At 42.2% G+C, this 24,671-nt stretch overlaps 13 protein-coding genes and 1 long non-coding RNA gene across 14 annotated transcripts; 1 reads left to right on the top strand and 13 right to left on the bottom strand.

Annotated features, from left to right (window-relative positions):
* Positions 1-3,355: 3,355 nt before the first annotated feature.
* GstE4 (Glutathione S transferase E4) lies at positions 3,356-4,265 on the bottom strand. The gene has a single exon (XM_017231557.3). The coding sequence runs from the start codon at positions 4,026-4,028 to the stop codon at positions 3,363-3,365; it is 666 nt and encodes a 221-aa protein (XP_017087046.1). The 5' UTR covers positions 4,029-4,265; the 3' UTR covers positions 3,356-3,362.
* Positions 4,266-4,404: 139 nt separating this feature from the next.
* Positions 4,405-5,188, bottom strand: LOC108118770 (glutathione S-transferase 1-like). The gene has a single exon (XM_017231565.3). It carries the CDS (start codon positions 5,138-5,140, stop codon positions 4,481-4,483), a length of 660 nt encoding a protein of 219 aa, XP_017087054.1. The 5' UTR covers positions 5,141-5,188; the 3' UTR covers positions 4,405-4,480.
* Positions 5,189-6,028: 840 nt separating this feature from the next.
* LOC108118767 (glutathione S-transferase 1-1-like) lies at positions 6,029-6,752 on the bottom strand. Its single transcript, XM_017231563.3, has one exon. The coding sequence runs from the start codon at positions 6,732-6,734 to the stop codon at positions 6,075-6,077; it is 660 nt and encodes a 219-aa protein (XP_017087052.2). The 5' UTR covers positions 6,735-6,752; the 3' UTR covers positions 6,029-6,074.
* Positions 6,753-7,140: 388 nt separating this feature from the next.
* Positions 7,141-7,860, bottom strand: LOC108118765 (glutathione S-transferase 1-like). Its single transcript, XM_017231561.3, has one exon. The coding sequence runs from the start codon at positions 7,832-7,834 to the stop codon at positions 7,172-7,174; it is 663 nt and encodes a 220-aa protein (XP_017087050.2). The 5' UTR covers positions 7,835-7,860; the 3' UTR covers positions 7,141-7,171.
* Positions 7,861-8,179: 319 nt separating this feature from the next.
* Positions 8,180-9,005, bottom strand: LOC108118911 (glutathione S-transferase 1-like). Its single transcript, XM_043210790.2, has one exon. The coding sequence runs from the start codon at positions 8,981-8,983 to the stop codon at positions 8,321-8,323; it is 663 nt and encodes a 220-aa protein (XP_043066725.1). The 5' UTR covers positions 8,984-9,005; the 3' UTR covers positions 8,180-8,320.
* Positions 9,006-9,250: 245 nt separating this feature from the next.
* LOC108118910 (glutathione S-transferase 1-like) lies at positions 9,251-10,134 on the bottom strand. The gene has a single exon (XM_017231849.3). It carries the CDS (start codon positions 10,109-10,111, stop codon positions 9,449-9,451), a length of 663 nt encoding a protein of 220 aa, XP_017087338.2. The 5' UTR covers positions 10,112-10,134; the 3' UTR covers positions 9,251-9,448.
* A 692-nt stretch (positions 10,135-10,826) lies between these two features.
* Positions 10,827-11,533, bottom strand: LOC122321243 (glutathione S-transferase 1-1-like). The gene has a single exon (XM_043210856.2). The coding sequence runs from the start codon at positions 11,514-11,516 to the stop codon at positions 10,854-10,856; it is 663 nt and encodes a 220-aa protein (XP_043066791.1). The 5' UTR covers positions 11,517-11,533; the 3' UTR covers positions 10,827-10,853.
* Positions 11,534-12,387: 854 nt separating this feature from the next.
* Positions 12,388-13,155, bottom strand: LOC108118754 (glutathione S-transferase 1). The gene has a single exon (XM_017231547.3). The coding sequence runs from the start codon at positions 13,110-13,112 to the stop codon at positions 12,450-12,452; it is 663 nt and encodes a 220-aa protein (XP_017087036.2). The 5' UTR covers positions 13,113-13,155; the 3' UTR covers positions 12,388-12,449.
* Positions 13,156-13,780: 625 nt separating this feature from the next.
* LOC108118731 (Glutathione S transferase E2) lies at positions 13,781-14,514 on the bottom strand. Its single transcript, XM_017231522.3, has one exon. The coding sequence runs from the start codon at positions 14,471-14,473 to the stop codon at positions 13,820-13,822; it is 654 nt and encodes a 217-aa protein (XP_017087011.2). The 5' UTR covers positions 14,474-14,514; the 3' UTR covers positions 13,781-13,819.
* A 153-nt stretch (positions 14,515-14,667) lies between these two features.
* GstE1 (Glutathione S transferase E1) lies at positions 14,668-15,507 on the bottom strand. Its single transcript, XM_017231521.3, has one exon. It carries the CDS (start codon positions 15,474-15,476, stop codon positions 14,805-14,807), a length of 672 nt encoding a protein of 223 aa, XP_017087010.2. The 5' UTR covers positions 15,477-15,507; the 3' UTR covers positions 14,668-14,804.
* An 891-nt stretch (positions 15,508-16,398) lies between these two features.
* Positions 16,399-17,157, bottom strand: LOC108118758 (Glutathione S transferase E1). The gene has a single exon (XM_017231552.3). The coding sequence runs from the start codon at positions 17,111-17,113 to the stop codon at positions 16,442-16,444; it is 672 nt and encodes a 223-aa protein (XP_017087041.2). The 5' UTR covers positions 17,114-17,157; the 3' UTR covers positions 16,399-16,441.
* A 795-nt stretch (positions 17,158-17,952) lies between these two features.
* On the top strand, positions 17,953-18,814 carry GstE10 (Glutathione S transferase E10). The gene has a single exon (XM_017231566.3). It carries the CDS (start codon positions 17,956-17,958, stop codon positions 18,742-18,744), a length of 789 nt encoding a protein of 262 aa, XP_017087055.3. The 5' UTR covers positions 17,953-17,955; the 3' UTR covers positions 18,745-18,814.
* Positions 18,815-19,391: 577 nt separating this feature from the next.
* Positions 19,392-20,634, bottom strand: LOC122321249 (uncharacterized). Its single transcript, XR_006246034.2, has 5 exons — positions 20,206-20,634; positions 20,028-20,138; positions 19,802-19,973; positions 19,659-19,741; positions 19,392-19,549 (listed from the first exon to the last, which is right to left on the bottom strand). It is a non-coding gene; the product is annotated as an uncharacterized lncRNA (long non-coding RNA).
* A 2,010-nt stretch (positions 20,635-22,644) lies between these two features.
* On the bottom strand, positions 22,645-24,193 carry Idgf5 (Imaginal disc growth factor 5). The gene is made up of 3 exons (XM_017231839.3): positions 24,027-24,193; positions 23,392-23,952; positions 22,645-23,338 (listed from the first exon to the last, which is right to left on the bottom strand). The coding sequence occupies exons 1-3, from the start codon at positions 24,151-24,153 to the stop codon at positions 22,695-22,697; spliced, it is 1,332 nt and encodes a 443-aa protein (XP_017087328.2). The 5' UTR covers positions 24,154-24,193; the 3' UTR covers positions 22,645-22,694.
* Positions 24,194-24,671: the final 478 nt, after the last annotated feature.

Genomic DNA, 24,671 nt, shown 5'->3' on the forward strand with positions numbered 1-24,671 from the left:
GCAGTCTATTTATAGGGGTTTGTGAGATGGTAAGAGAACTGATAGTTAATATTTTAAGAGCAAATACTTTCGATTGCATTTATCTCCGTTTGCATTTCAACGGAATATTTATTTTTCCCTATATTATTTCAGCTATTTTCTTATAAATATCACACTTTATTATCACTCGTTGAATACAAAGTTTTGTATATTCTTACAAGTATATTAAATATTAGTATAAAATTGTTTGTGTTTCTCTTATATGAATAGTTTCATCCAACTCTAAGCTCTTTATTTTTAACCTATCCCAACAGGTGGCTTTTTGTTGTTATTTTAAAAATTAAGAGAGTTTAGTAAATGATTAATTTCTATACTGTTTTTGCTTTTCTTATCGAAAATGACTTGTTTACAAAAATAATATATACAAGCATAAAAGCTTGGAGACCATCGGATGGACAATAATAGCACAAGTCATGATGACTTGAATGATGATAATGAAAATGTTTGATAATCGTATGGGCTTTATTGAAAGGGCCTGACATTGTATTGCTTTCAGGTTTCATAGGTTTCCAGAGAACGCTAATAACTGTAACTTTTCCAGAAATATGTATAGTACTTATGTACTATAACAAGCATAATTTAAAAAACCATAAAGCTCTAGCCGCATATTGGTCAAAGCCAATGAAGTTTGGGGTTCCACCCAAGGGAGTCCCCTAGAAAATTTGACAAAAAATTGAAAAAATAATTTGTTTCTAGATTTTGATGCAGATCGATTTAGAATCGATCCACAAACCGATAAAGGTACTCCGCTTACGGATCGGATAAGAATTGACAGAGATATAGCTATCGGACTGGGCCATATTGACCCTCCCATGCATTTTCCAACATTTGCAGGGGATCCTCTAGAAAAATTGACAAAAAATTGAAAAAATAATTTGTTTCTAGATTTTGATGCAGATCGATGGACAATCGATCCACAAACCGATAAAGGTACTCCGCTTAAGGATCGGATAAGAATTGACAGAGATATGGCCATCGGCCTGGGCCGATTGACCCTCCCATGCATTTTCCAACATTTGCAGGGGATCCTCTAGAAAAATTGACAAAAAATTGAAAAAATAATTTGTTTCTAGATTTTGATGCAGATCGATGGAGAATCGATCCACAAACCGATAAAGGTACTCCGCTTAAGGATCGGATAAGAATTGACAGAGATATGGGCATCGGCCTGGGCCATATTGACCTTCCCATGCATTTTCCAACTTTTGCAGGGGATCCCCTAGAAAAATTGACAAAAAATTCAAAAAATAATTTGTTTCTAGATTTTGATGCAGATCGATGGAGAATCGATCCACAAACCGATAGAGGTACTCCGCTTAAGGATCGGATAAGAATTGACAGAGATATGGCCATCGGCCTGGGCCGATTGACCCTCCCATGCATTTTCCAACATTTGCAGGGGATCCTCTAGAAAAATTGACAAAAAATTGAAAAAATAATTTGTTTCTAGATTTTGATGCAGATCGATGGAGAATCGATCCACAAACCGATAAAGGTACTCCGCTTAAGGATCGGATAAGAATTGACAGAGATATGGGCATCGGCCTGGACCATATTGACCCGCCCATGCATTTTCCAACTTTTGCAGGGGATCCCCTAGAAAAATTGACAAAAAATTCAAAAAATAATTTGTTTCTAGATTTTGATGCAGATCGATGGAGAATCGATCCACAAACCGATAGAGGTACTCCGCTTAAGGATCGGATAAGAATTGACAGAGATATGGCCATCGGCCTGGGCCGGGGCCGATTGACCCTCCCATGCATTTTCCAACATTTGCAGGGGATCCTCTAGAAAAATTGACAAAAAATTGAAAAAATAATTTGTTTCTAGATTTTGATGCAGATCGATGGAGAATCGATCCACAAACCGATAAAGGTACTCCGCTTAAGGATCGGATAAGAATTGACAGAGATATGGGCATCGGCCTGGACCATATTGACCCTCCCATGCATTTTCCAACTTTTGCAGGGGATCCCCTAGAAAAATTGACAAAAAATTCAAAAAATAATTTGTTTCTAGATTTTGATGCAGATCGATGGAGAATCGATCCACAAACCGATAGAGGTACTCCGCTTAAGGATCGGATAAGAATTGACAGAGATATGGCCATCGGCCTGGGCCGGGGCCGATTGACCCTCCCATGCATTTTTCAACTTTTGCAGGGGATCCTCTAGAAAAATTGAAAAAAAAATTCAAAAAATAATTTGTTTCTAGATTTTGATGCAGATCGATGGAGAATCGATCCACAAACCGATAAAGGTACTCCGCTTAAGGATCGGATAAGAATTGACAGAGATATGGCCATCGGCCTGGGCCGATTGACCCTCCCATGCATTTTCCAACTTTTGCAGGGGATCCTCTAGAAAAATTGACAAAAAATTCAAAAAATAATTTGTTTCTAGATTTTGGTGCAGATCGATGGAGAATCGATCCACAAACCGATAAAGGTACTCCGCTTAAGGATCGGATAAGAATTGACAGAGATATGGCCATCGGCCTGGGCCGATTGACCCTCCCATGCATTTTCCAACTTTTGCAGAAAATTTGAAAAAAAATTGAAAAAATAATTTGTTTCTAGATTTTGATGCAGATCGATGGAGAATCGATCCACAAACCGATAAAGGTACTCCGCTTAAGGATCGGATAAGAATTGACAGAGATATGGCCATCGGCCTGGGCCGATTGACCCTCCCATGCATTTTCCAACATTTGCAGGGGATCCTCTAGAAAAATTGACAAAAAATTGAAAAAATAATTTGTTTCTAGATTTTGATGCAGATCGATGGAGAATCGATCCACAAACCGATAAAGGTACTCCGCTTAAGGATCGGATAAGAATTGACAGAGATATGGGCATCGGCCTGGACCATATTGACCCGCCCATGCATTTTCCAACTTTTGCAGGGGATCCCCTAGAAAAATTGACAAAAAATTCAAAAAATAATTTGTTTCTAGATTTTGGTGCAGATCGATGGAGAATCGATCCACAAACCGATAAAGGTACTCCGCTTAAGGATCGGATAAGAATTGACAGAGATATGGGCGGGTGAAGCGGGTAATATTTGACGTAGGTCAAATTGTCTTTAAATGCATTATCCAATTTAGTATAGAAATAACAATTATGTAGTTGTGGGTGCTCAACCAATTTATTTTTAAATAAGGGACAGATAGTAGATAATTGATAGGTCTTAAAACAGAACATTAATAGTTACAGTAGATAAATTTATAACGATGAAATTCACAGTGTCTATAAAGGACAAATTATTTTAAAAGAATGAAAATATATTTTGGGACTAAGTATTTTTTCTTGGGGCTAGAATCTAGGGCACAACCGTAAAGTTCTTGGACCTCAAGAGATCCACAAACTGGGCGGCTCCACTGCCGTTGGCCTCCTCGTAGTAGGGCAACTCCTTCAGCCTCTCCAGCCAGGCTTCAATCTTTGGGTACTTGGCCACGTCCATTTCCAGGAACACCCCAATAGAGGTTATGGTGGACACCAAACTGAAGTCGGCAATGGTCACATGGTCGCCAGCCAGATAGTCGTGCTCCAAGAAGGACTCCACAAAATCGTAAATCTGGGTGACGTGATCCACCTGTTTCTGGGGCAGGGTGGGCTCTCCGTTGAAGAGGACCGGACGGGTGAGCCGGCGGAGGGCACCCTCGAACACCACTCCCGACTCGAAGTGCATCAGCTGGTCCACCTTGGCCCGCTGAAGCAGATCCTTGGGGTAAAGCTCATCGCTGGCGGCGTACTTCTCCACCAGGTAGGCCATGATGGCGTGCGAGTCCCAGATGTAGGCCTCATCGTCCTGCAGGAGGGGAACCGTGTGCTGGGGGTTCTTCTTCGAGTACTCATCGCCGTAGTTCTCCTTCTCGAACAGATTCACGAATATGTACTCGTAGGGCAGGTCCAGGGCCTTCAGGGTGAGCAGACAAGCCCGAGTGGGTGGACTGGCGTCCAGGCCGTAAAGCGAGATCTTACCCATGCTCCTGTCGATTCACTAATGTGCGGAAAGTGTCGATTTTGGAAGGATTTATAGTGAAAAGGGTCCTGGGAACTGACAGCTTGTTTATGGTTTTTTAATTGGGTTCCGCCCACATGCCCGCTCCACTGGAACTACGAGAACCCCCCTGGAAAGGGCATACAGCTGTGGGTTTAATTGTATACACTGTTATAATCGGGGAATATATTATTCAGATTTTTAAATATAAGCAACAAATTATTTTTAAAATGTTCCACAATCAATTTTATTTGATTTTCTCTTTTTTTGTTACAAACAGCTTAGATTCCAAAAAAGTACTTGTCAGAAATGTACTCTAAGCTTCTGTGAATTTTTTCTCTCAGTGCGAGCAATGCTAATCGTCAACAACTTTCTTTAATTAGTTGGACTGAAAAATAAATGTCCCAGGACACTCGGTAATTGTGGGAACGACCTGCTTACAGGAGAGTCAGCTTGTCCTTCAACAAGTCCACGTACTTCCTGGCCCCCGCCCCGTTGGCCTCCTCGTAGAAGGGCAGCTCCTGGAGGCGCTCCAGCCAGGCGGTGATCTTCGGATACTTCTCAGCGTCCAGCTCCACGAAGGCCGGAAGCGAGGACACGGTGGCCGCACAGCAGAAATCCGCCACCGTCAGGGTCTCTCCATTCACAAAGGAATTCTCGCCGAGGAAGGTCTCGAGATGGCCGTAACCATCCCGGATGTTGTTGGCCTTCTCCTTGGATATCTCGGTGACATTCTCGTAGAAATACGGAGCACAGACATTCCGCAGAGCCATGAACAGGGCACTGGCATCGAAGTACAGGCGCTGGTTAACCTGGGCCCGCTTCACCAGATCCTTGGGATACAGCTCATCCGAATTGGCATACTTGTCCACCAAGTAGCAGACAATGGCATGGGAGTCCCAGATCAGGGTTCCATTGTCATCCAGCAGGGGAATGGTGTGCTGGGGATTCTTCTGGAGGAACTCCTCCTTCTTGTGATCGCCAGCCAGCAGATCCACCTCCTTGAACTCGTAGTCCAGCTCCAGGGCCCGCAGGGTCAGCTGGCAGGACCTCACCGGTGGGCTGATGTCCAATCCGTAAAGCACAATTCCCGACATGATGCAAGTTCTATCAGTGGTGTTACCGAAATGATACTGCTCTCTGGATTTTCTGGGCTATTTATACGATTCTTTCCACCTTTGGAGACGTCTCCGAAGGGTCCGAGGGTTCGTATTTTCCCGGCAACTCGGAAAACGATCTTGGGTGGGGCTCCAGACGGAGTACTGCGAATTTCTATTCTCTCGAAGGGCTGCATACTCCATCCATTTCCTTTGAATCACCCACAAGGGGTGGGAGTAACTTCGGAGTAAGTATCAGTATATCCATTCGAAGGCGATATCTCATGTTCATCAAGGTGATTCATTAGAACTGAAAGATATGTCCGGGACCTGTAATATGAAGGTGAAGGTGTAGATATGTAATAAAGGTGTTTTTGGATGTATTGCTTTATGTATTGCTGTGCCCTTATATTTATGCCCTTGTTAAGTATTTATTTGGAAACATACGTATTTCTTTAATCTTATAGCATTTCTGATTGAAATCCAGGATCAAAGTTGCTATGTCTAAAACGACTTTGTAAAGTAAATTATAAAAAACCATTTTAAAATTCTGTTTTAATAAAATGCATTTAATATTTATTTATGAGCTTAGATATACAAAATTGATAGGATGTGTTAGGATCAAAGTCAAATTATTCCAATAATACGGTGTTATCTATAAACCCCATTTAAAGTTTGTTGTTTTTAACTCTCACAACTTTTCTTTATTTAAAACACGAATTAAAAGAGATAATAGTTACTTTTGCCTGCTACTCTTAGCCACAAGTTACTAGATAGTTCCTATAACTAGCTAGTATTAGTTTCCACTTACTAGACAGTTCCTAGCAAACATTTTAGACAGATTCTAGGACAATGGCACAATAGATTCAAATAAAATAGTAAACAAAAGTTATATGTTCACATTCTTTATTAACATATCATGGGTTTTATATTTTTATACAATGTCATACTTCTTATTTTTAATAAACCCCACCACCTGCACTATCCTGGAACCATTGGCCTCCTCGTAGAAGGGCAGCTTAATTACACGATTCACCCAATCGGCCAACTTGGGGTACTTGGTGGCGTTCACATCGCGGAAGGGAATCGTGGTGGACAAAACAGCAATCGTGTGAAAGTCGGCGATGGTCAGGTCACTTCCAGCCACGAAGTCGCCTTGCTCCAGGAACAGGTTCAAGTTCTTGTACACCTCCTCCAGGGCATCGAACTTGGCCTTTGGTATTTCGGTTTTGCCTTCCTTCAAGGGAATGAACAGGCCCTTTCCAGTGGCCACCATTACACTAGAATCGTAGTGCAGGCGCTGGTCCACAATAGCTCTTTTCTGCAGGTCCTTGGGATACATGGAATCGTCCTTCCCATACTTGCCCACTAGGTAGGCATTGATGGCATGGCTGTCGTGGATGAAGAAACCATCGTCCTCCAAAGTGGGCACCGTGTGCAGTGGATTAACCTTGAGGTACTCTGGTTTCAGGTGCTCTCCGGTCATGAGGTTAACAATCTTGTAGTCGTATTTCAGGCCCAGGGCATGGAGGGTCAGGTGTACGGAGCGAACTGGAGGACTTCCATCGATTCCATATAGAGTGAGTTTTCCCATTCTCTAGCTTTGGCTTCAACGCTGTGATTGATGACTGGCACCAGCATTATAAAGCTTTTATAGACTCTAGTTTTTATTTATTTGGTTTGGAATACTTTACATAAATAAACATTTCATTGGAAATATATGCAAGATGACTCACAAAGAAACTTGTAGATTCTTATAATTGAAAATCAATCAAAAGTACTGATTGGTCAAAAAGACAAAAACATTTTAATTATTTGATATGATTCCTATGATTACTAGAAATAGCATATCGATTTTTAATATCCAGGGCCTGAGGAGCTAGGCAACCATATTGTTATGACACTCGCCAGGTTTCCTTAAAGCGATTGGATTTTAAGAATAAAGGGATATAGAAAAGTTCTTTAAAGAGAAATAAAAGATTAGAGAATTCATTGAAACTCATTTATTTGAGGAATAAGTTTAAAAAATTTCTAAACAATTGCAAAGTTCTTGCTTTGAATGAACTCATGGAGCTTCACCACCCGAGACCCGTTGGCCTCCTCATAGTATGGCAACTGCTTGATTCTCTCCACCCAAGCCGCCAGTTTGGGGTATTTGGTGGCATCCACCTCCAGGAACGCCACAATCCCCGACAGGCCAGCAATGACTGAGAAATCGGCAATGGTCAGAGCCTCTCCCGCCAAGTAATCCGAACTTTCCAGCAATATGTTCAGATTCTTGTAGACGCCTTCGAGAGCATCGATTCGAGCCTTGGGTATCTGGGAGTTGTTCTCCCAGAAGAGGGGGAAGGTGATGGCCCGGTTGGTGGTGACCACCACACTGGAGTCGTAGTGCAGGCGCTGGTCCACTATCGCCCGCTTCTGGAGATCCTTGGGGTAGAGGGAGTCCTCCTTGCCGTACTTGCTCACCAGGTAGGCGTTGATGGCGTGGCTGTCGTACAGGTAGAAGCCATCGTCATCCAAAGTGGGCACAGTGTGCAGTGGGTTCATCTTGAGGAACGCCGGCTGCAGGTGCTCCTTCTCCAAGAGGTTAACCACCTTGAACTCGAATTCCAGACCCAGGGCCTTCAAGGTGAGCAGCACGGCGCGAACCGGGGGACTTCGATCCACTCCATATAGCGTCAGTTTTCCCATAATGTTTGCCGGTAACTGTATTTAAATTCTCCAGAACAAGAGCTTATGTATCTGTCGTGATTTGCTTAACCGAAGAGAGTTCTTTCTCTTAACTGTAGCGCTTAAGTAATTGTTTACCTTTGGAGTATTCCAAAATACAGGTAAGAGATCTTCAATGACGTGGCCTGACCAAAACTCTTTAAGAACCAGTTATTCCTTAAGTTGCATTTGAGGTAAGAGAGTTAATAATTTTGGTTTTTTTTTAATGAAATATGTATAAAATTAAAAAATAACATGTCTTTTGAGAGTGTTTTGTCATACATCCTAATTAGCTTTAGTAATAAGACAAAATTAATAAATAATTTAACACGAAATGCTGACATAAGAGAGCTTTTGATGATATCATATAAGCTCTTACGTGTCGCTATTTATTTTCGTTCCTGGTAGAGAATCAATAATATATATAGTCATTGTATTAAAAAAAATCAACAATTGAGAAAACTATATCTAAACAATGGTCAAGTTCTTGCTTTTAACAAACTCCACCACCTGGGCTATCCGGGAACCATTGGCCTCCTCGTAGTAAGGCAATAGCTTCATTCGTTTCAACCAACTGGCCAAGTTGGGGAATTTGTTGGCATCCACCTCGAGGAAGACAACCATCCCAGTTATCCAAGCGATGACATGGAAATCGGCTATGGTCAGATTACTTCCAGCCAAGTACTCGTGGTCTGTCAGAAATAAGTTCAGGTTTTTATAAACCCCCTCCAAGGCATCGATTTTGGCTTTCGGAATTTGGAACTCATTCTTGTAGAGGATGGGAAAGGTAATGGCCTTGCCAGTGGGCGTGTTCACACTGGAGTTGTAGTGCAGACGCTGATCCACGATCGCCCTCTGCTGGAGGTCCTTGGGGTAGAGAGAGTCCTCCTTGCCGTACTTGCTCACCAGGTAGGCGTTGATGGCGTGGCTGTCGTACAGGTAGAAGCCATCGTCATCCAACGTGGGGACCGTGTGCAGGGGATTCATCTTGAGGAACTCCGGCCTCAGCTGCTCCTTGGCGGAGAGATCCACGATCTTGTACTCAAAGTCCAGCTCCAGAGCTCGAAGGGTCAAGAGCACCGATCGAACGGGGGGGCTGCGGTCTATTCCGTAAAGCGTAATCTTTCCCATGGTGTGTCTCTTTCGAAGAGTTTTGAAGAACTGAGAATACATTTCTACAAAGAGAGTGTTATATAGCTTTCACCGAAGAGAGCTTTCGAAAAAGGTATAAGTATCTTAAAGATAAGGACTTGGAAGTGTTTGTTCAACAAAAGCATCGAAAATGTGAAGTTATCAGTAAAATAATGTCCCACGTCATAAAGTTGAAAGCCAATGACCTAGATACGACCTATAATATATTATTTATAATAGAAATTAAACAATAAACATTTATATTTAAATTTTACTTTATTTCTTGTATTACTATCTTTGTACTCTTGTGGGGTCAAGGACCAAACATTCTTGGGGTACGAACCCCATTCAAAACTTGACTGAAACAAAATGTTTCGCAGTACTCCATAATATCTACCAAATACAAGGCAATCCTTTGAAGCTTCTGATGGAAATCAATCCTTCGTTGGAACTTCCAACCATGTCCTAGACAATCTTAAAGTCTTTGGCCTTGATGAGTTGGATAATCTGCTCCAGCCTGGCTCCATTGGCCTCCTCGTAGTAGGGCAGCCGCTTCATCCTCTGCAGCCAGCCAGCCAGCCTGGGGTATTTGGAGGATTCGATCTCCAGGAAGTAGACCAAGCCAGTGAGCACGGCCAGGACATGGAAATCGGCAATGGTGAGGTTATCTCCCGCCACAAAGTCGCTGGTCTTGAGGAACAAGTTCAGGTTCTTGTACACCTCCGCCAAGGTATCGATCTTGGCCTTTGGAATCTCCGGGTTGTCCTGCCAAAAGACCTGGTAGGTGATGGCCACACCAGCGGGCGCCACTGTGCCGGATTCGTAGAACAATCGCTGGTCGACGAGCGCCCTCTTCTGGAGGTCCCGCGGATACAGGGAGTCGTCCTTGCTGAACTTGCTGACGAGGTAGGAGTTGATGGCGTGGCTGTCGCACAGGATGAATCCATCGTCGTCCAGCACGGGAACGGTGTGCAGGGGATTGAGCTTGAGGAACTCCGGCTGCAGGTGCTCTCCGGTCAGCAGGTTGACCACCTTGTACTCGAAATCCAGGCCCAAGGCCCTCAGGGTGAGAATGACCGACCGAACCGGGGGACTTCCATCGATGCCGTATAGCGTTAGCTTTCCCATTGCGATGTTTTTCGTTGCGATTTCTACTACCAACTGGTTGGAACTTGGCCAACACCCTGGCCTTTTATACTTATCAGCCGGGCGTTTAGTTTGATTATCAGACCTTTGCACTGGCCAGTGACTTGGCTATAACATACCCGTCTCCCTCGATTCCATAGCGTAGATGTCACATCGTTGGGCTGTAGTTGTGTGTTCCACCTGTTCCCTGATAAGAATCTCCGGAGTGCCCAGACCCGCTCTTGACTGTAGCACTATCAGCTAGTGATTACCTCTGGATGATAGTGAATCTATTACCAAAACCGGCAAACATTTTGATTAGAGTCGCCCGAGGCTTTGGTCGAATGAGTCACAATAACAATTATGCTATAAAATGTAGAATTTAAATTCTTTTAGGATCACGATGACTTTTAAGATTGTAAGAGGTCTTATCACCATTACTCCAAACCTCTCTAGACATCTTATAAATATTTTCGTTATAATATTTATAACGATAATTATATCTATAATTTATAATATTAATTAAACAATAAACATTTATATTTAAATTTCATTTATTTATTTCTCTGTTTGGATCCTTGTGGTTGCAAGGACCAAACCTTCTCGGGATACGAAACCCATACAAAACTTGACTGAAACGAAATGTTTCTCAGTACTCCATAATATCTACCAAATAGAAGGTAATCCTATGAAGCTTTTGATGAAAATCAATCCTTCTTTGGATGGATATGGTTGGCAGCATATCCTAGACAATCTTAAAGTTTTTGGCTTTAATGAGCTGGAGAATCAGCTCCAGCCTGGCTCCGTTGGCCTCCTCATAGTAGGGCAATCGCTTCATTCTCTGAATCCAGCCAGCCAGCCTGGGATATTTGGAGGGTTCAATCTCCAGGAAGTAGACCCAGCCAGTGAGCACGGCCAGGACATGGAAATCGGCAATGGTTAGGTTATCTCCCGCCAAAAAATCACTGTCCTTGAGGAACAAGTTGAGGTTCTTGTACGCCTCCGCCAAGGCATCGATCTTGGCCTGTGGAACCTCCGGGTTGTCCTGCCTAAGGACCGTGTACATGACTTCCACCCCAGCGGGCGCCACTGTGCCGGATTCGTAGAACAATCGCTGGTCGACGAGTGCCCTCTTCTGGAGGTCCCGCGGATACAGTGAGTCGTCCTTGCTAAACTTGCCCACGAGGTAGGAGTTGATGGCGTGGCTATCGTACAGGATGAATCCATCGTCGTCCAGCACGGGAACGGTGTGCAGGGGATTGAGCTTGAGGAACTCCGGCTTCAGTTGCTCTCCGGCCTGCAGGTTGACCACCTTGTACTCGAAATCCAGGCCCAAGGCCCTCAGGGTGAGGATGACCGACCGAACCGGGGGACTTCCGTCGATGCCGTACAGTGTAAGCTTTCCCATTGCGACGTTTGCGTTTGGATTTGTACTACCAACTGGTTGCAACTTGGCCAACACAGTGCCCTTTTATATCTATCACTCGGGCAATGACTCTGCTATAACATACCTGTCTCCTTCAATTCCGTAGCGTAGATATATGTCTATATTCCATATACAGCCCTGCCCTGCTCCCTGATAAGAATCTCTGTAGTTTCTAGAAACTCCATTCATTGTAGCACTATCAGCTAGTGATTAGCTATGAATGATAGTGCATATATTCCCAAAACCGGCAAACAATTTGGCTTTAGTCGAATGAATCACAAAAATTATAATGCTAAATATAAATTTTAGACTGTCATTTTATTAGGATCACGATGACTTGGGTTAGGGTAGTTTCTTATAACTATTAATTGTGATATGTTTTTGTTTTTGCAAAATTGTTTTCTTTTCTTATCTTAGGTTGTAAGAGGTCTTATGACCATTATTCCAAACAATTCTTATAAATATTACCGTTAAAATATATTATGTACAATTCGAGCTGATTGCTCAACATTGTTGCTAGCCCATAATTTTCATTATCTGTTAGCCCTTTATAAATGAATAAATAAATTATCGTTGTAATAAAATATGGGAATGTGGGATTGGGACAATTGTTAAGAAAGCTGAACCCATATCCATTTAAAATTGGTTTCCTAAATGAATCGCTTTGCTTTCTTCATTACTTATTGTTAAATCTAACATTATTTTTTATTTATATTTAAAAATATTATTGTCAGTCGCCAATTATCAGAGCAACTGCCTTTCTCTCTTCAACAAGAACTTCTTCGAAGAATCGCCTATAATTCTGTTGGAAGAAGTCTAATTCGACGCCCCAAGAAACCAAATTCTTTAAATATTCTATTAACATTTCTTTCAATAATTTATTATCTTTTTATATAAAAAATAATTAACAAAAATTTAAACAATAGTAAACTTCTTGCTGGAAACAATAGCAATCAACTGCTTAGCCGGAATGCCATTGGCCTTCTCGTAGTAGGGCAGAGCCTTGATCCTCTGGATCCAGGCGGCCAGCTTGGGGTACTTGGTGGCATCCACCTCGAGGAACAGCACCATTCCAGTGAGGACGGCCATCACTGAGAAGTCGGCAATGGTCAGTTGGTCGCCGGCCAGGTAGTCGCCACTCTCCAGGAACAGGTTAAGGGTCTTGTACACGGCCTCCAGGGCGTCGATCTTGGCCTTGGGGATCTCCAGTTTGTTCTCCCAAAACAAGGGAGCCGTGATGGCCTTTGCCGCGCCTGTGACCACGCTGGAGTCGTAGTGCAGACGCTGGTCCACGATGGCCTTCTTCTGCAGATCCTTGGGGTAGAGGGAGTCGTCCTTGCCGTACTTGCTGACCAGGTAGGAGTTGATGGCGTGGCTGTCGGCCAGGTAGAAGCCGTTGTCGTCCAGAGCGGGCACCGTGTGCAGGGGATTGATCTTCAGGAAGTCCGGCTTCAGGTGCTCCTTCTCCAGCAGATTCACGATCTTGTACTCAAAGTCCAGGCCCAAGGCATTGAGGGTGAGGAGTACTGATCGGACTGGGGGACTTCCATCGATTCCGTAAAGCGTAATTTTTCCCATTTTGTTGTATGTTTCGTGGTTTGACAAAAACTGATGGGTTTTATGGAAGAATTGAAGGTTTATATAGCCGGGTTGTCTCTTAACTTAAGAGAGCTTTGCCATGTCGTGATGACTAGGCACTTTTTTGAGACCTATCATGTCGCTACATCTTATATATTTAAATACTCTCTGGGGTTAAGAGCGCCGTTCGAAAACGACTCTCTTAGTCATCAATGTCGAAAGTTTAATAATTTTCAGGTTTATGGGAATTATAAAAGAGCTTCCAAAAGCAATTTATTTGTTTGCCTAGTTATTACTTAACTTACTTAACTAGTATTATTTGCTAATGATTCAGCAATAAAAACTGTGCTTCCAAGAGCGAATTTAATTCAAACAAAAAGCTAAAGGTTTTATTTATTTTTCATGTCTAGTATACAAAGCTTATTTGTGTGTTATCTAACCTGGAGCTTCTGTTTTTTTTTCCAATTTCCATAAACAAACGAATATTTGTTGAAATTACTACTATAGTGAAAAAAAAACAAATAGAAACCCCCACAATTGAATAATTTGTGTGGGAAACAGCTCGACTTTTTAATTACAATTTTTAAATTTAAATACTTTCCTAAACAAAGTAGTTTCTTAATGGGAAAACCTGGTCCGTTTTAAAATAAAAATACTAAAAATACTCTCAAATATATATTTCATTTATTGTCTTTTTAAATTCGGATTTAATTCTCCAAGGTCAGCCCGGGCCTGAGCATGCCGATGTACTCATTCAAGCCCTCCTCTCCGTAGTCGGGCAGCTTGGAGAGGCGTTTCAGCCAGGCAGCCACCTTGGGATACTGGGCCACGTCCAGCTCCAGAATGGCGCCCAACGAGGAGGCAGTTGCTCCACAGCACAGATCCGCCACGGTCAGGGTGGACCCAGTGATATAGGGATTGTCGCCCAAAAAGGCCTCCAGGAAGGCGTAACCCGACTTGATGTTGTCCACCTTCTCCTTGGGCACTAGACTCACATTGTGGTAGAAATAGGGGATACTGAAGTTCCGCAAGGACATGAACAGGACACTGGCATCGAAGTAGAGGCGCTGATTCACCAGGGCACGAGCCAGCAGATCCTTGGGGTAGAGCTCATCCGACTTGGCGTACCTGTCCACCAAATAGCAGACTATGGCGTGGGAGTCCCAGATGGGCGAGCCGTTGTCTTCCAGCAGGGGCACCGTGTTCTGGGGATTCTTCCTCTTAAACTCCTCCGTTAAGTGCTCCCCAGCCAGTAGGTTGACGTCCTTGTACTGGTACTCCAAGCCCAGAGCTCGCAGGACCAACTTGCAGGCCCTGACTGGGGGACTTATGTCCATTCCGTAAAGCACCAAGCCCGACATGATCCGACCGCTGTGAAGAGCTCAATTATACTAAAGTGCCAGTGCTGGCGGAGGTGGCATCAAATAAGCTCCTCTCAGGGGAAATCAGAACTAGATTATACAAACAAATGTTCAAATGGTGGCGTTTTAAGAGCCACACCCGTGTAATAGGTAGATGGGAACTGTTCTCGCAGGTTCATTGAAACCCAACACGATAGCAGTTATCACATTTCCAATTATGGAATAATTTTTTCATTAAAAAGGAAGATTACATATCAAACTTTTATTCTCTAACCATACACTTTAAGATATTACAAAAAGATCATTAAAAATATTAACAATCTTTTGTATTTTAATCTCCCAACTTGGTCCACTGGCTGCGCAGGAAGGAGCAGTAGTTCTTGGCCGGTTCCTCATTGATGTCCTTGAAGAAGGGTATCTGGTTGAGACGATCCAGCCAGGCAGTAATATTGGGATAGACTTCCGGTTTGATGTCCACGGCGGCGGGCAGACTGGAGACAGTGGTGCCAGTGGAAATGTCAGCCAGGGTGAGGGAGTCACCCACCAGATAGGCACTGCCAGTCAGGAAGGTCTCCAACAGCTTCAGTCCCCGATGAATGGTGTCCAGCTTTTCTTGGGGCACCACAGTCACTCCACTGACCCAGAACGGGCCACTGACATTGCCCAGGGAGGGGAATATGACACTGGCATCGAAGAAGAGGCGTTGGTTGATGGCCGCCCTCTTGGCCAGGTCCTTGGGGTATAGTTCGTCCGACTTGCCGTACTTGTCCACCAAATATGTGACAATGGCATGCGAGTCCCAGATCACAGTTCCATTGTCGTCCAGCACTGGCACCGTGTGCTGTGGGTTCTTCTTCAGATAGGCCTCGCTAAGGTGCTCCCCCGCCTGCAGGTTCACCTCCTTGTATTCATAGTCCAGGTCCAAGGCCTTGAGGGTAATTTTCGCAGTCCTCGCACAAGGACTCAGGTCCACTCCGTACAGTACTATTCCCGACTTGGACATATTTCTGATTTCACTGCAGCACTTCCAACGATTTGATTCCTACTGATCTTCTCATTGGCTTTTTATAATGTTTGTCTCGAAAGCTTTCGGCTATAAGTGTATATTTGCCGGCATTTGTAGATAAAAGCTCTTTAATGTTTGTTTTCCAGCTGACATGCCCCCTTGAATCTATATATATATATATATAGAATCTATACCCACACATATGTATCTTTCTGTGGCTTCCTTCCATTTCATCATTTATTAACTTTTTACCGAATCGGTACGATTCTGGAACTATTGAGTCTTACTTTAGCTGATAAGAAAATACGGTATGTCAGCATGAAGATGGTTTTATTTACTAATTTCATAAGAAAGCATAACTATACCCGATACTTGTCAAATTTAAGCAAATGTGAGAATTCTGGCCAGAACCATTGTGAGAACCAGAATAGACTCTTAAGGTAGAGTTTTAAGGTCTTGGGTTTCAGGATATCCTCATGTAGAATTTCCTGATGTAGATCAGTATTTTCAGTATGTATTTCAGAAGAAAAACCTGGCTTATAGAGAACTGATTTATACAGTCTTTTTATTAGAGTTTATAGAACGTCTTAACTATTTTATATTATTTTTCTTTATTATTTTTCTATTCATAGGTTTGGAAATAGGACTTGACTTTCCGAAAGTAGAAAGCCTAAAAAATATATTTTGAATAAATTGAAAGTCCCATTATTTGTTTATTAATTTATTATTGTTTATTAGGCATTTTCCATGAAGAGTTCTTTATAGAAAATATCCTAACTATAATATACATACATATATCATCTAACATAAAATACATGAAAAAATCTATAAGATCTTAAAAAACTTTTTGATTTTAAAGACTTTTCTCTAAGAATGAAGAAATTTAAGACCAAAAATATATATAATTTGTAAATGTTTATTTTAAAATTTAAATCATTAATAAAAATACATAATAATTTAATTTAGTCTCCCAGTTTGGTCCATTTGCTGCGCATGAAGGCGCAGTAGTTTCGGGCTGGTGCTTCATTGATCTCCTTGAAATAGGGAATCTGGTTGAGGCGCTCCAGCCAGGCGGTAGTCTTGGGATACACTGAGGCATCGATGTCCACGGCCACGGGCAGGCAGGACACTGTGGGTCCAGTGCAGAGGTCGGCCAGGGTCAGGGAGTCGCCCGCCAGATACTTGCTGCTGGCCAGGAAGGTCTCCAGCAGCTTCAGTCCCCGATGAATGGTGTCCAGCTTCTCCTGGGCCACCACAGTCTCGCCTCTTAACCAGAACGGAGCCGACACACTCGCAATGGAGGCGTAGATGACACTGGCATCGAAGTAGAGGCGTTGGTTGATGGCCGCCCTCTTGGCCAGGTCCTTGGGGTACAGTTCGTCCGACTTGCCGTACTTGTCCACCAGATAGGTGACAATGGCGTGCGAGTCCCAGATGTAGGTGCCATTGTCATCCAGAACCGGGACCGTGTGCTGGGGATTCATTTTGAGGTATTCCTCGGTGAGGTGCTCGCCCTTCTGCATGTTGACCTCCTTGAACTCGAAGTCCAGATCCAGGGCCTTGAAGGTCAGTTTCACAGCCCTGACACAGGGGCTTAGATCCGCTCCGTAGAGTACTATTCCTGACTTGGACATTGTGGGTGTTTATGGTTCAACTAATTGTTTAAGACTGATCTGATTTCTGAACTTTAATAGGTTTTTCAAGAAGCTTTTGCCCAAAAGAGAGAGCTTAAGGGAGAGTAAAAGAACAAGCCGGCATGATGGGGAAAAAGCTTTTCTTTTGTTTGTTTGCAAGTCAACATAGCCAAGCCAAAAAATGACAAGACTAGGCACGACGGTGTGTTTATTTCACTCAACACTTGAGCGAACCTGAAACTTGCAAGCTTTCTAAAGCTCAAACAAAGCTTTATTAGCTTTTATAAACATTTAAGTTTATTTTTTTACCGTTTTGTTTATTTGAGCCTCTATTAAACTTTCAGTGGCTTATCAGCTTCTATTTAATAACAATATTAGTTTCTTTATTTTAAATATTCTCTAAAAAACCATATTTTATAATATTTTCAAGTTTAACAATACGGTTGTATTAAATATTCCCTTAAATTCCAGCCTTAATTAAGATTGATTTCAGTACAAGCTGGCCAAGGTGTTCCCCCAACTAAACCCTCAATTATTCACAAGTCAAATAATCCTCTAAGTGGCCTTAAGCCCTTTCCACCCACAATGAATACCCAAATTATGAAAGCCAGTTTCAAAGCAAATATTGACGCAGCCACAGATAGGGATATGGGTGGGGAGGAGGACGACTTATCTCCGGAATTAATAAACAATCAGGCAACTTAAACTTGCAGCATTATGACGTCTTTGTGATAACTATCTAGATTTTACATTCTAGATTCTAAAAAAAATAAGTTTAGTATCTAATCTTATCGGAGTGGTGTTTAAAATCCGTTTCGCCACCACCGATGGTGGTGCCAGAGATGTGCCTTCAGTCGTCCAGTGTCTGTGCTTCAAATCTCAACCCGAAACCCTGCCAGCTCCAGATGGTGAACCTCATTCTGTATGGTACCGAGAGTAGTCCTCCCGTGAGGGCTGTACTCCTTACCCTCCGGTCCCTGAAGCTGGAGCACCAGTTCCGGCAACTGGACATGCAAGCCGGCGAGCACTTGGAGCCGGAAATGTTGCGCAAGAATCCCCAGCACACGGTGCCCATGTTAGAGGATGAGGGCGAAGTGTATATCTGGGATTCCCATGCCATTATTGGCTATCTGGTGAACAAGTACGCCCAGTCGGATGAACTGTATCCCCGGGATCCCTTCCAGCGGGCCGTGGTCGATCAGAGGCTGCACTTCGAGACGGGAGTCCTGTTCCACGGCATCTTCAAGCAACTTCAGAAGGCACTCTTCAAGGAGAATGCCACCGAGGTGCCAAAGGATCGTCTAGCTGAGCTGCAGGATGCCTATGGCCTGCTGGAGCAGTTTCTGGACCAGAATCCCTATGTGGCTGGATCGCAGCTGACCATTGCGGACTTTAGCATCGTGTCCACGATGAGCACTCTGCACTTGAGCTATTGTCCTGTGGACGGTGCCAAGTACCCGAAACTTTCCGCCTGGCTGGCTCGCCTGTCCACCCTGCCCTTCTACGAGGAGGACAACCTGCGCGGCGCCCGCATCCTGGCCGAGCGCATCCGTGCCAAGCTGCCCAAGCAGTTCGACAAGCTCTGGCAGAAGGCCTTCGAGGATATCCGCAGCGGAGCGATTATCAACTGAACTGGAAGGTCCTTTTTTTTTGCTCCTTTTATTGAAAGCCATCAGTAATAAACACATAAATGATTCTTTATTTATTGTACACTCAAAAAAAAATTAACCCTAAGATTTAGAAATTCGCCCTATTTTTGTCTTCAACGGCACCGCACCATAAAATTTAGGGTAAATTTTTCTAAAATTAATGGCATTTCCTTTCTAAAATATAAGGAAAATTGCCCTAAAAATAAGAAAAAAATTTCTAAAAAATAGAAAAAAATTTCTTAAATTTAGGGTAAATTTTTCTAAAATTAATGGCGTTTCCTTTCTAAAATCTAAGGCCAATTTCCCTAAAAATAAGAAAAAAATTTCTAAAAAATAGAAAAAAAATTTCTTAAATTTAGGGTTTGTTTTTCTAGGTTTTAGAAAGTACTTTTCTAAAACTAAGGAAAAAATGTCTTGATTTTATGGCGATTTTTTCTAAGCCCCAGGGCAAGGCGCCCTAAAATTAAGATAACCCTTTCTACAATATATACAAATATTTCTTAAATTAAAGGTGACCTTTTCTAAATTCTAGAAATTTTATTTCTACATTTTACATTACATATTACATCATACATTTACATGTTTTTACATTATTTTTACATTTACATTTGTTTTCTTTGATAGCTCTCTTCAGTTCTTACTTTCACAGAACATTTTATTTATGGTATATAATAAATTTGACCCTCGAATCTTGAATTGTATACTTGACTTTTAAAATTCCAGTAGCACCATGTTTTCCCCTTTTGGTGGGGACTAGAATAGCGTGAATCATGTGCGTCCTTTTTATCTGTGGAAAATAGCGTCAATTAATATTGCGATATAAATATATTAATATACTATTTAATTGTGAATGTTTTAAAACATCTTTTAAGGTAGTGTAATTATTGCCTTTTTACCTTCGCTTTGTTGAGGGAATGTTTTTAGTACGATAAAACTCTGGACTTCCTTTTAACGAAATGAGAGAAAAAATTGCCACAATCTAAGAATTTATTCAATAAATGCATTAAATAAAACAAAATTAATGTATAAAAAATATTACCAATTTGTCTTCACAACTCTGCTTAAGAATGGGCAATTCCTCCTAAGCTAAGTGTAGCTACACTTGTATCGTCCTAGAAAAAGAAACTTTTGCGCCACTCAAAAGTAAGATCAAATTTTGCGTTTGCAAGGCTAAGCTTCACCTCTTCACTATTGAACATCAGCCATATTACCTAAAAATGTATTTGGGAAATTATTTTTAACCTTCGAAGTGGGGCGTAATTTACCAGTTGATAACTTTTTCTCCTTAGCCTTCAAATGATAAATTTTGCCATATGCAGCAGACCTTCTGGCTTTTTTCCGATGTTAAGATCTATCATGTCTTTCCACAATTAGCTCTATATTAATTTAATTAGTAATTAAATTAAATTACTTATGAAATTAGTAACGTTTTTAGTAACTTACCAGCGAAAAAAAAGAAAAGGCTTCTCAGTTTATCTTTTTCAGCAAGGAATCAATTAGCACTTTTTAAATAAACTTTTTAATAAACTTGTAATGTCAACATCTTAGAGATAGTTTAAATATCGTTACATTATTTCTTAACATGATTTTTTGTATTTAACATGTTAAAACTTTATACATAAAATATAATATAGATCAGTCTGCATTTATCTGCCCGTGCTCTGCCACACACACAGTATAAGTGTGTGAAACGTCATGACGCGTCATGCTTAGAGCCTACTTTCTGCTTTCTGCTATACTAATACTAATGCGTTAAAATCATATCAATGTATTGGGTGCCGACCACGGACAGAGATAAAATATAAAAAAAATTCTATATTAAACAAAATATTTCTATTTTCTAGGGTTACTTAAATTAAAGGGTAACACCGTGCATTTTTAGAAAGGGATTTCTATATTGTAGAAACAGTTTTCTATTTTTTAGGGTTAGTATCTTTTTAAGAAAAGAATTTCTATATTGTAGAAACAGTTTTTTATTTTTTAGGGTTAGTAACTTTTTTAGAAAGAAATTTCTATATTGTAGAAACAGTTTTCTATTTGTTAGGGTTAGTATCTTTTTAAGAAAAGGATTTCTATATTGTAGAAACAGTTTTCTATTTTTTAGGGTTAGTAAATTTTATGGTGAGCCTTTCTATTATTAAGAAAATATTTCCTGAAAATAAGTCATAATTTGCCTTAATTATAGAAAAGTTTTCTTGATTTTAGGGCGATTTTAGTTTATGGCGACTATTTCTATATTTGAGAAAAACTTCTTTGATTTAAGAAATTTTTCTTGTTTTCAGAAAATTTTTTCTAGAAACTAGAAATTTTTTCTTGTATTTAGAAACAATTAAGTTTTATGGCGAATTTCTAAATTTAAGGGTAAATTTTATTTTGAGTGTATCTTTGTTCCCAATTTAAGAATAGCCCCAACAGATTGCTCTCCAGTCTTGAGGTCCTTTGACTGGGACACTTTCTGTGCTCTATTTACCCCAGAATTGGCCTATCTGGCTGTTTGTGTTTGTGCCTATCTGCGAAAAGTGAGTGAAGTGGCGCCCCTTGGCGTGGAATGAATGAATGCGCCTCACCAATGGCAACCGCCCCCCCCAAAAAGTTTACAACTTTTCTGCGCTCATTAAAATTATAAAATTTTTCCTCTCCACAAAGCGACACAAAATAGAACAAGTTTGTGGGTGGGTTGGGTCCTGCGTCCTGAGTCCTGCTGGGAGCTCCTGCGTTTGGAGGGCAAAATGAAAAGCGCAAAGTTTTTCCTGTGCCGTGTCGTGCATGCTAAAGTTGTTAAATCATAATTAATTTATGACGGCGCCATCCGCCGAAGCAGCCATTCCCTTCACGATTTTCCTCTTATCTACACTCCGGCCTCGAGCTTCTAGAGCTCCTCAAGCTCCGTTTCCCCTCCGTCCCTTACCCAAAAAAATAAAGAAAACACCGACGTCGTTTAAAATACTCTTAAAAAGGAGCCCGGACCTGGTCTAAATACCTGCCGGGAGTAGTCCGTTCACAAGGCGCACCAATTTTCGTGCTAGAGATGGTAGCGTGAGTAGAAGTTTGAGGACTTTGGAGACAGGTGGGATAAGGTAAATAATAGTTTACATTTTTATAAGCTATGGATTAATATAAACAGAAACAGATTTTATTCATATATATTGCAATATATGTAGGTTTCTAAATTTAAATAAAAACAGATAAAGATAAGATATAGTAGTTTGGGTTTATATATAAATTTATATAGATATCTATGGAAACAACCCCTTTTTTATATAATCCTTCGTGACTCCTTCGTCCATCTCTAGCTTACCTGATGACTTGGGTCCTGCGCTGCTAGTTTTTTTTTTTTATGCGCCTCATTGCAGCGACGACGACGACGACGACGACGGCGTCGAGCACGGTGGCAGCCAAACTAATTGGTTTAATTTCAACTTTTACTTTGGGCCACCCCTGCCTTGCCACGCCCTGTCGCAGCCCTAGTCCTGGCCACCACCACCCCCACGCCCCCCGCCCCGCCCCGTGTCAGTGGCATTTGAGAAGTTTGCTTTGCTTTACGCTTCGCCTGCCACTTCACTTGCCTTGGTGGCGTCGGACGGCGGGACGTTTTTACTTTTTCCTCTTCCGCTTTTACTGCCATCCACTTTGCTGGTTTATTTCCTGTCTCCCAGCATCCTTGCCTGGCCATCCACGAGAATCCTTCCAGCAGGAGGCATATCAATTTATCGTAGCATTCTTTTAGGGGCAGCAAAGGATGTTCCGTTGGACTAGAAGAATTAAGCTATCGAAGTAGTGCTGCCAAAAATCGGCTTAACTCGGAATCTTAGTGAGTCTTGTGGTTTTCGGATCAGAGTCACCATTAAAAGGACTGGATTCCCCTTTCTGGGACTTAAAAGGTTTCTATCTTTTGAAAAGCTTTATTGAAAAATAGGGACATGTATTAGTTCCTACAACCTGAACTTAATGCTTCGCAGAATGGGATATTTTTCGCCAGCGCACTGACCACGAAAATCATCCAAGGATATGTCATGGAAAGCCACTCCCCCCAATCCCTGGGACTGTACGTATCCGGCCTTGATGGCCGCCGTCGTGGGATCCTCGTAGCCAATCCACAAGCCATTCTCGCCCTTGTCGTCGGCTGCCCGATAGGCGTAGATTCCGAATCGCTTGGTAGGATCTCCCACCTTCCTTAGACGCGGCGTGTCCTTACTCTGGGGCTGATGTTGGAGGAGGTCACAAGTCTCGGGCCAGCTGAGAATCCCAGGAATACCCGTCTGCCTGCCCGCGGGAGCGGCCCCATCCGTTTCGGGAATCGGCGGGTATCCGGTGATGCCAGAGTTGCGGGACATGGTCCAGGCACGTCCATAGCTGGTCACTCCAATGTTCAGCTTCTGGGAATAGCTCGGAGATGTCTGATTCAGCCAGTACTCTACCTGGTACTGGACGTTGTGGCTGGGCTCCCGATCGTACATGGCATACAGGGGAGCGGGTAGGTCTCCCACCTTGGGGTCACGTTCCGGGGTCTGGAAATCGTAGGTGCCCAGGTTCACGAAACTCACATCGGCCAGCACAGAGGGCAATTGGATGAAGACTGGGAATAGGAAGTTGAATACCAGAAACCTCTAAGAATCGGGGGCTGCTCACCTTCAGCTGGAACATGGGGCAGCATGGTGAGGGACAGAAGCTTGCCACCTCGTACCAGATCCACTGCAAGATCGTGAACCAAGCTGGCAAACTGCTCCTTGTGCTCCTCGGCCTTCTCGTCAATGGATTTGCTGCCAAAGAGCCCACGGAACGAGCTCCAGGTCCTCTTAAGGAATCCCTGCTGCTTCTTTGGCCTGGTCTTGGGAAACTGCCAGGCCAGATCGATGCCATCGAACCCGTACTTGTTCAGTTCATCCAAAACACTAGCCTTGAAGTTCCGACGATGCTCGGGCTGTTCCAGTAAACTCAAATACTTGCCAGTATCTGCCACGCCCTCGCCGTCCAAGTCCCGATCACCGCCCACCGACAGCAAAAATCGAACATGCGGATACTTCTGCCTTAAAGCGGTTATCTGGCGATAGTGCTGGCGGTCATAGGTCACAGTAGGATCTAGACTTTTGATCTTGAAGGACTCGGGATCGATGCCAGCATAGCCGTAAATCAAAAAGTTGCAGAAACTTAAAGCAGGTTCCAATTCCGCCAACGACAATTGCCCGGGGCCTTTGCAAAAAGTATAAAATATAGAATAGAGATAACCCCTGATCCGATTTCCGATTTCAATAATCCACTCTCACCTTCGCGTACAAAACTCTTGGCATCGTAGAAGCACACCAGCTTGCCCACTTCTCCGGATATATTCGATATTAGGGAAACCAAACTAATAAATAGGAAGGCCCCAACGGGGTTTACGAAAGATGACATTATTTTCAATACAACTGCTTAGCTTTAGGTTTGATTAAGAACTGATTGGGGACAGCAGATTGTTTTTAATAAAAAAATCAAAAGCAAAAAAGCTTTTCTTAAAACAAAGTCACTGATAAGATTGAAAATACTTTGGATTCATTAAAATAAAAGTAATTATTTTAGGTCATATATTTAAAAGATTATTTAGAGATTTTGGAGGAATATTAAGCTAGACTATGCTATAATGAACTCCTATAAATGCTTCTTATAGTATGATATTATTTAGATCTCCAAATGCGGCTAGAAACCTTTTACTATTTTAAGTTTCTAGAACAAAAATGTTTAAAAAACATAAATAACTTCCTTAAACTAACCTCCCAAAAAGTTTATAAAAATATAAAGCGTTCTACTTGATACTTTCAATTCCAAACCCAAACTTTGGCAAGAAATCTCTTAGGAAATCGACAGAAACGTCCTTTGAGAGATTTCTATTTCACGCACATATCCTGCCCACACACACACATCCCCCCCCCCAC

The sequence above is a fragment of the Drosophila bipectinata genome, chromosome 2R, assembly GCF_030179905.1.
Source record: "Drosophila bipectinata strain 14024-0381.07 chromosome 2R, DbipHiC1v2, whole genome shotgun sequence".
Classification (NCBI taxonomy): Eukaryota; Metazoa; Arthropoda; class Insecta; order Diptera; family Drosophilidae; genus Drosophila; species Drosophila bipectinata.

What these genes read in the sequence shown, in the direction of transcription:
- GstE4 (XM_017231557.3), bottom strand. Translation starts at nt 4,028, where the DNA reads ATGGGTAAGATCTCGCTTTACGGCCTGGACGCCAGTCCACCCACTCGG.
- LOC108118770 (XM_017231565.3), bottom strand. Translation starts at nt 5,140, where the DNA reads ATGTCGGGAATTGTGCTTTACGGATTGGACATCAGCCCACCGGTGAGG.
- LOC108118767 (XM_017231563.3), bottom strand. Translation starts at nt 6,734, where the DNA reads ATGGGAAAACTCACTCTATATGGAATCGATGGAAGTCCTCCAGTTCGC.
- LOC108118765 (XM_017231561.3), bottom strand. Translation starts at nt 7,834, where the DNA reads ATGGGAAAACTGACGCTATATGGAGTGGATCGAAGTCCCCCGGTTCGC.
- LOC108118911 (XM_043210790.2), bottom strand. Translation starts at nt 8,983, where the DNA reads ATGGGAAAGATTACGCTTTACGGAATAGACCGCAGCCCCCCCGTTCGA.
- LOC108118910 (XM_017231849.3), bottom strand. Translation starts at nt 10,111, where the DNA reads ATGGGAAAGCTAACGCTATACGGCATCGATGGAAGTCCCCCGGTTCGG.
- LOC122321243 (XM_043210856.2), bottom strand. Translation starts at nt 11,516, where the DNA reads ATGGGAAAGCTTACACTGTACGGCATCGACGGAAGTCCCCCGGTTCGG.
- LOC108118754 (XM_017231547.3), bottom strand. Translation starts at nt 13,112, where the DNA reads ATGGGAAAAATTACGCTTTACGGAATCGATGGAAGTCCCCCAGTCCGA.
- LOC108118731 (XM_017231522.3), bottom strand. Translation starts at nt 14,473, where the DNA reads ATGTCGGGCTTGGTGCTTTACGGAATGGACATAAGTCCCCCAGTCAGG.
- GstE1 (XM_017231521.3), bottom strand. Translation starts at nt 15,476, where the DNA reads ATGTCCAAGTCGGGAATAGTACTGTACGGAGTGGACCTGAGTCCTTGT.
- LOC108118758 (XM_017231552.3), bottom strand. Translation starts at nt 17,113, where the DNA reads ATGTCCAAGTCAGGAATAGTACTCTACGGAGCGGATCTAAGCCCCTGT.
- GstE10 (XM_017231566.3), top strand. Translation starts at nt 17,956, where the DNA reads ATGTGCCTTCAGTCGTCCAGTGTCTGTGCTTCAAATCTCAACCCGAAA.
- Idgf5 (XM_017231839.3), bottom strand. Translation starts at nt 24,153, where the DNA reads ATGTCATCTTTCGTAAACCCCGTTGGGGCCTTCCTATTTATTAGTTTG. An exon ending in CAAGAGTTTTGTACGCGAAG is followed by an intron (nt 23,953 to 24,026) that starts GTGAGAGTGGAT and finishes CTTTTTGCAAAG; the next exon opens with GCCCCGGGCAATTGTCGTTG. An exon ending in GCCCCATGTTCCAGCTGAAG is followed by an intron (nt 23,339 to 23,391) that starts GTGAGCAGCCCC and finishes TCCTATTCCCAG; the next exon opens with TCTTCATCCAATTGCCCTCT.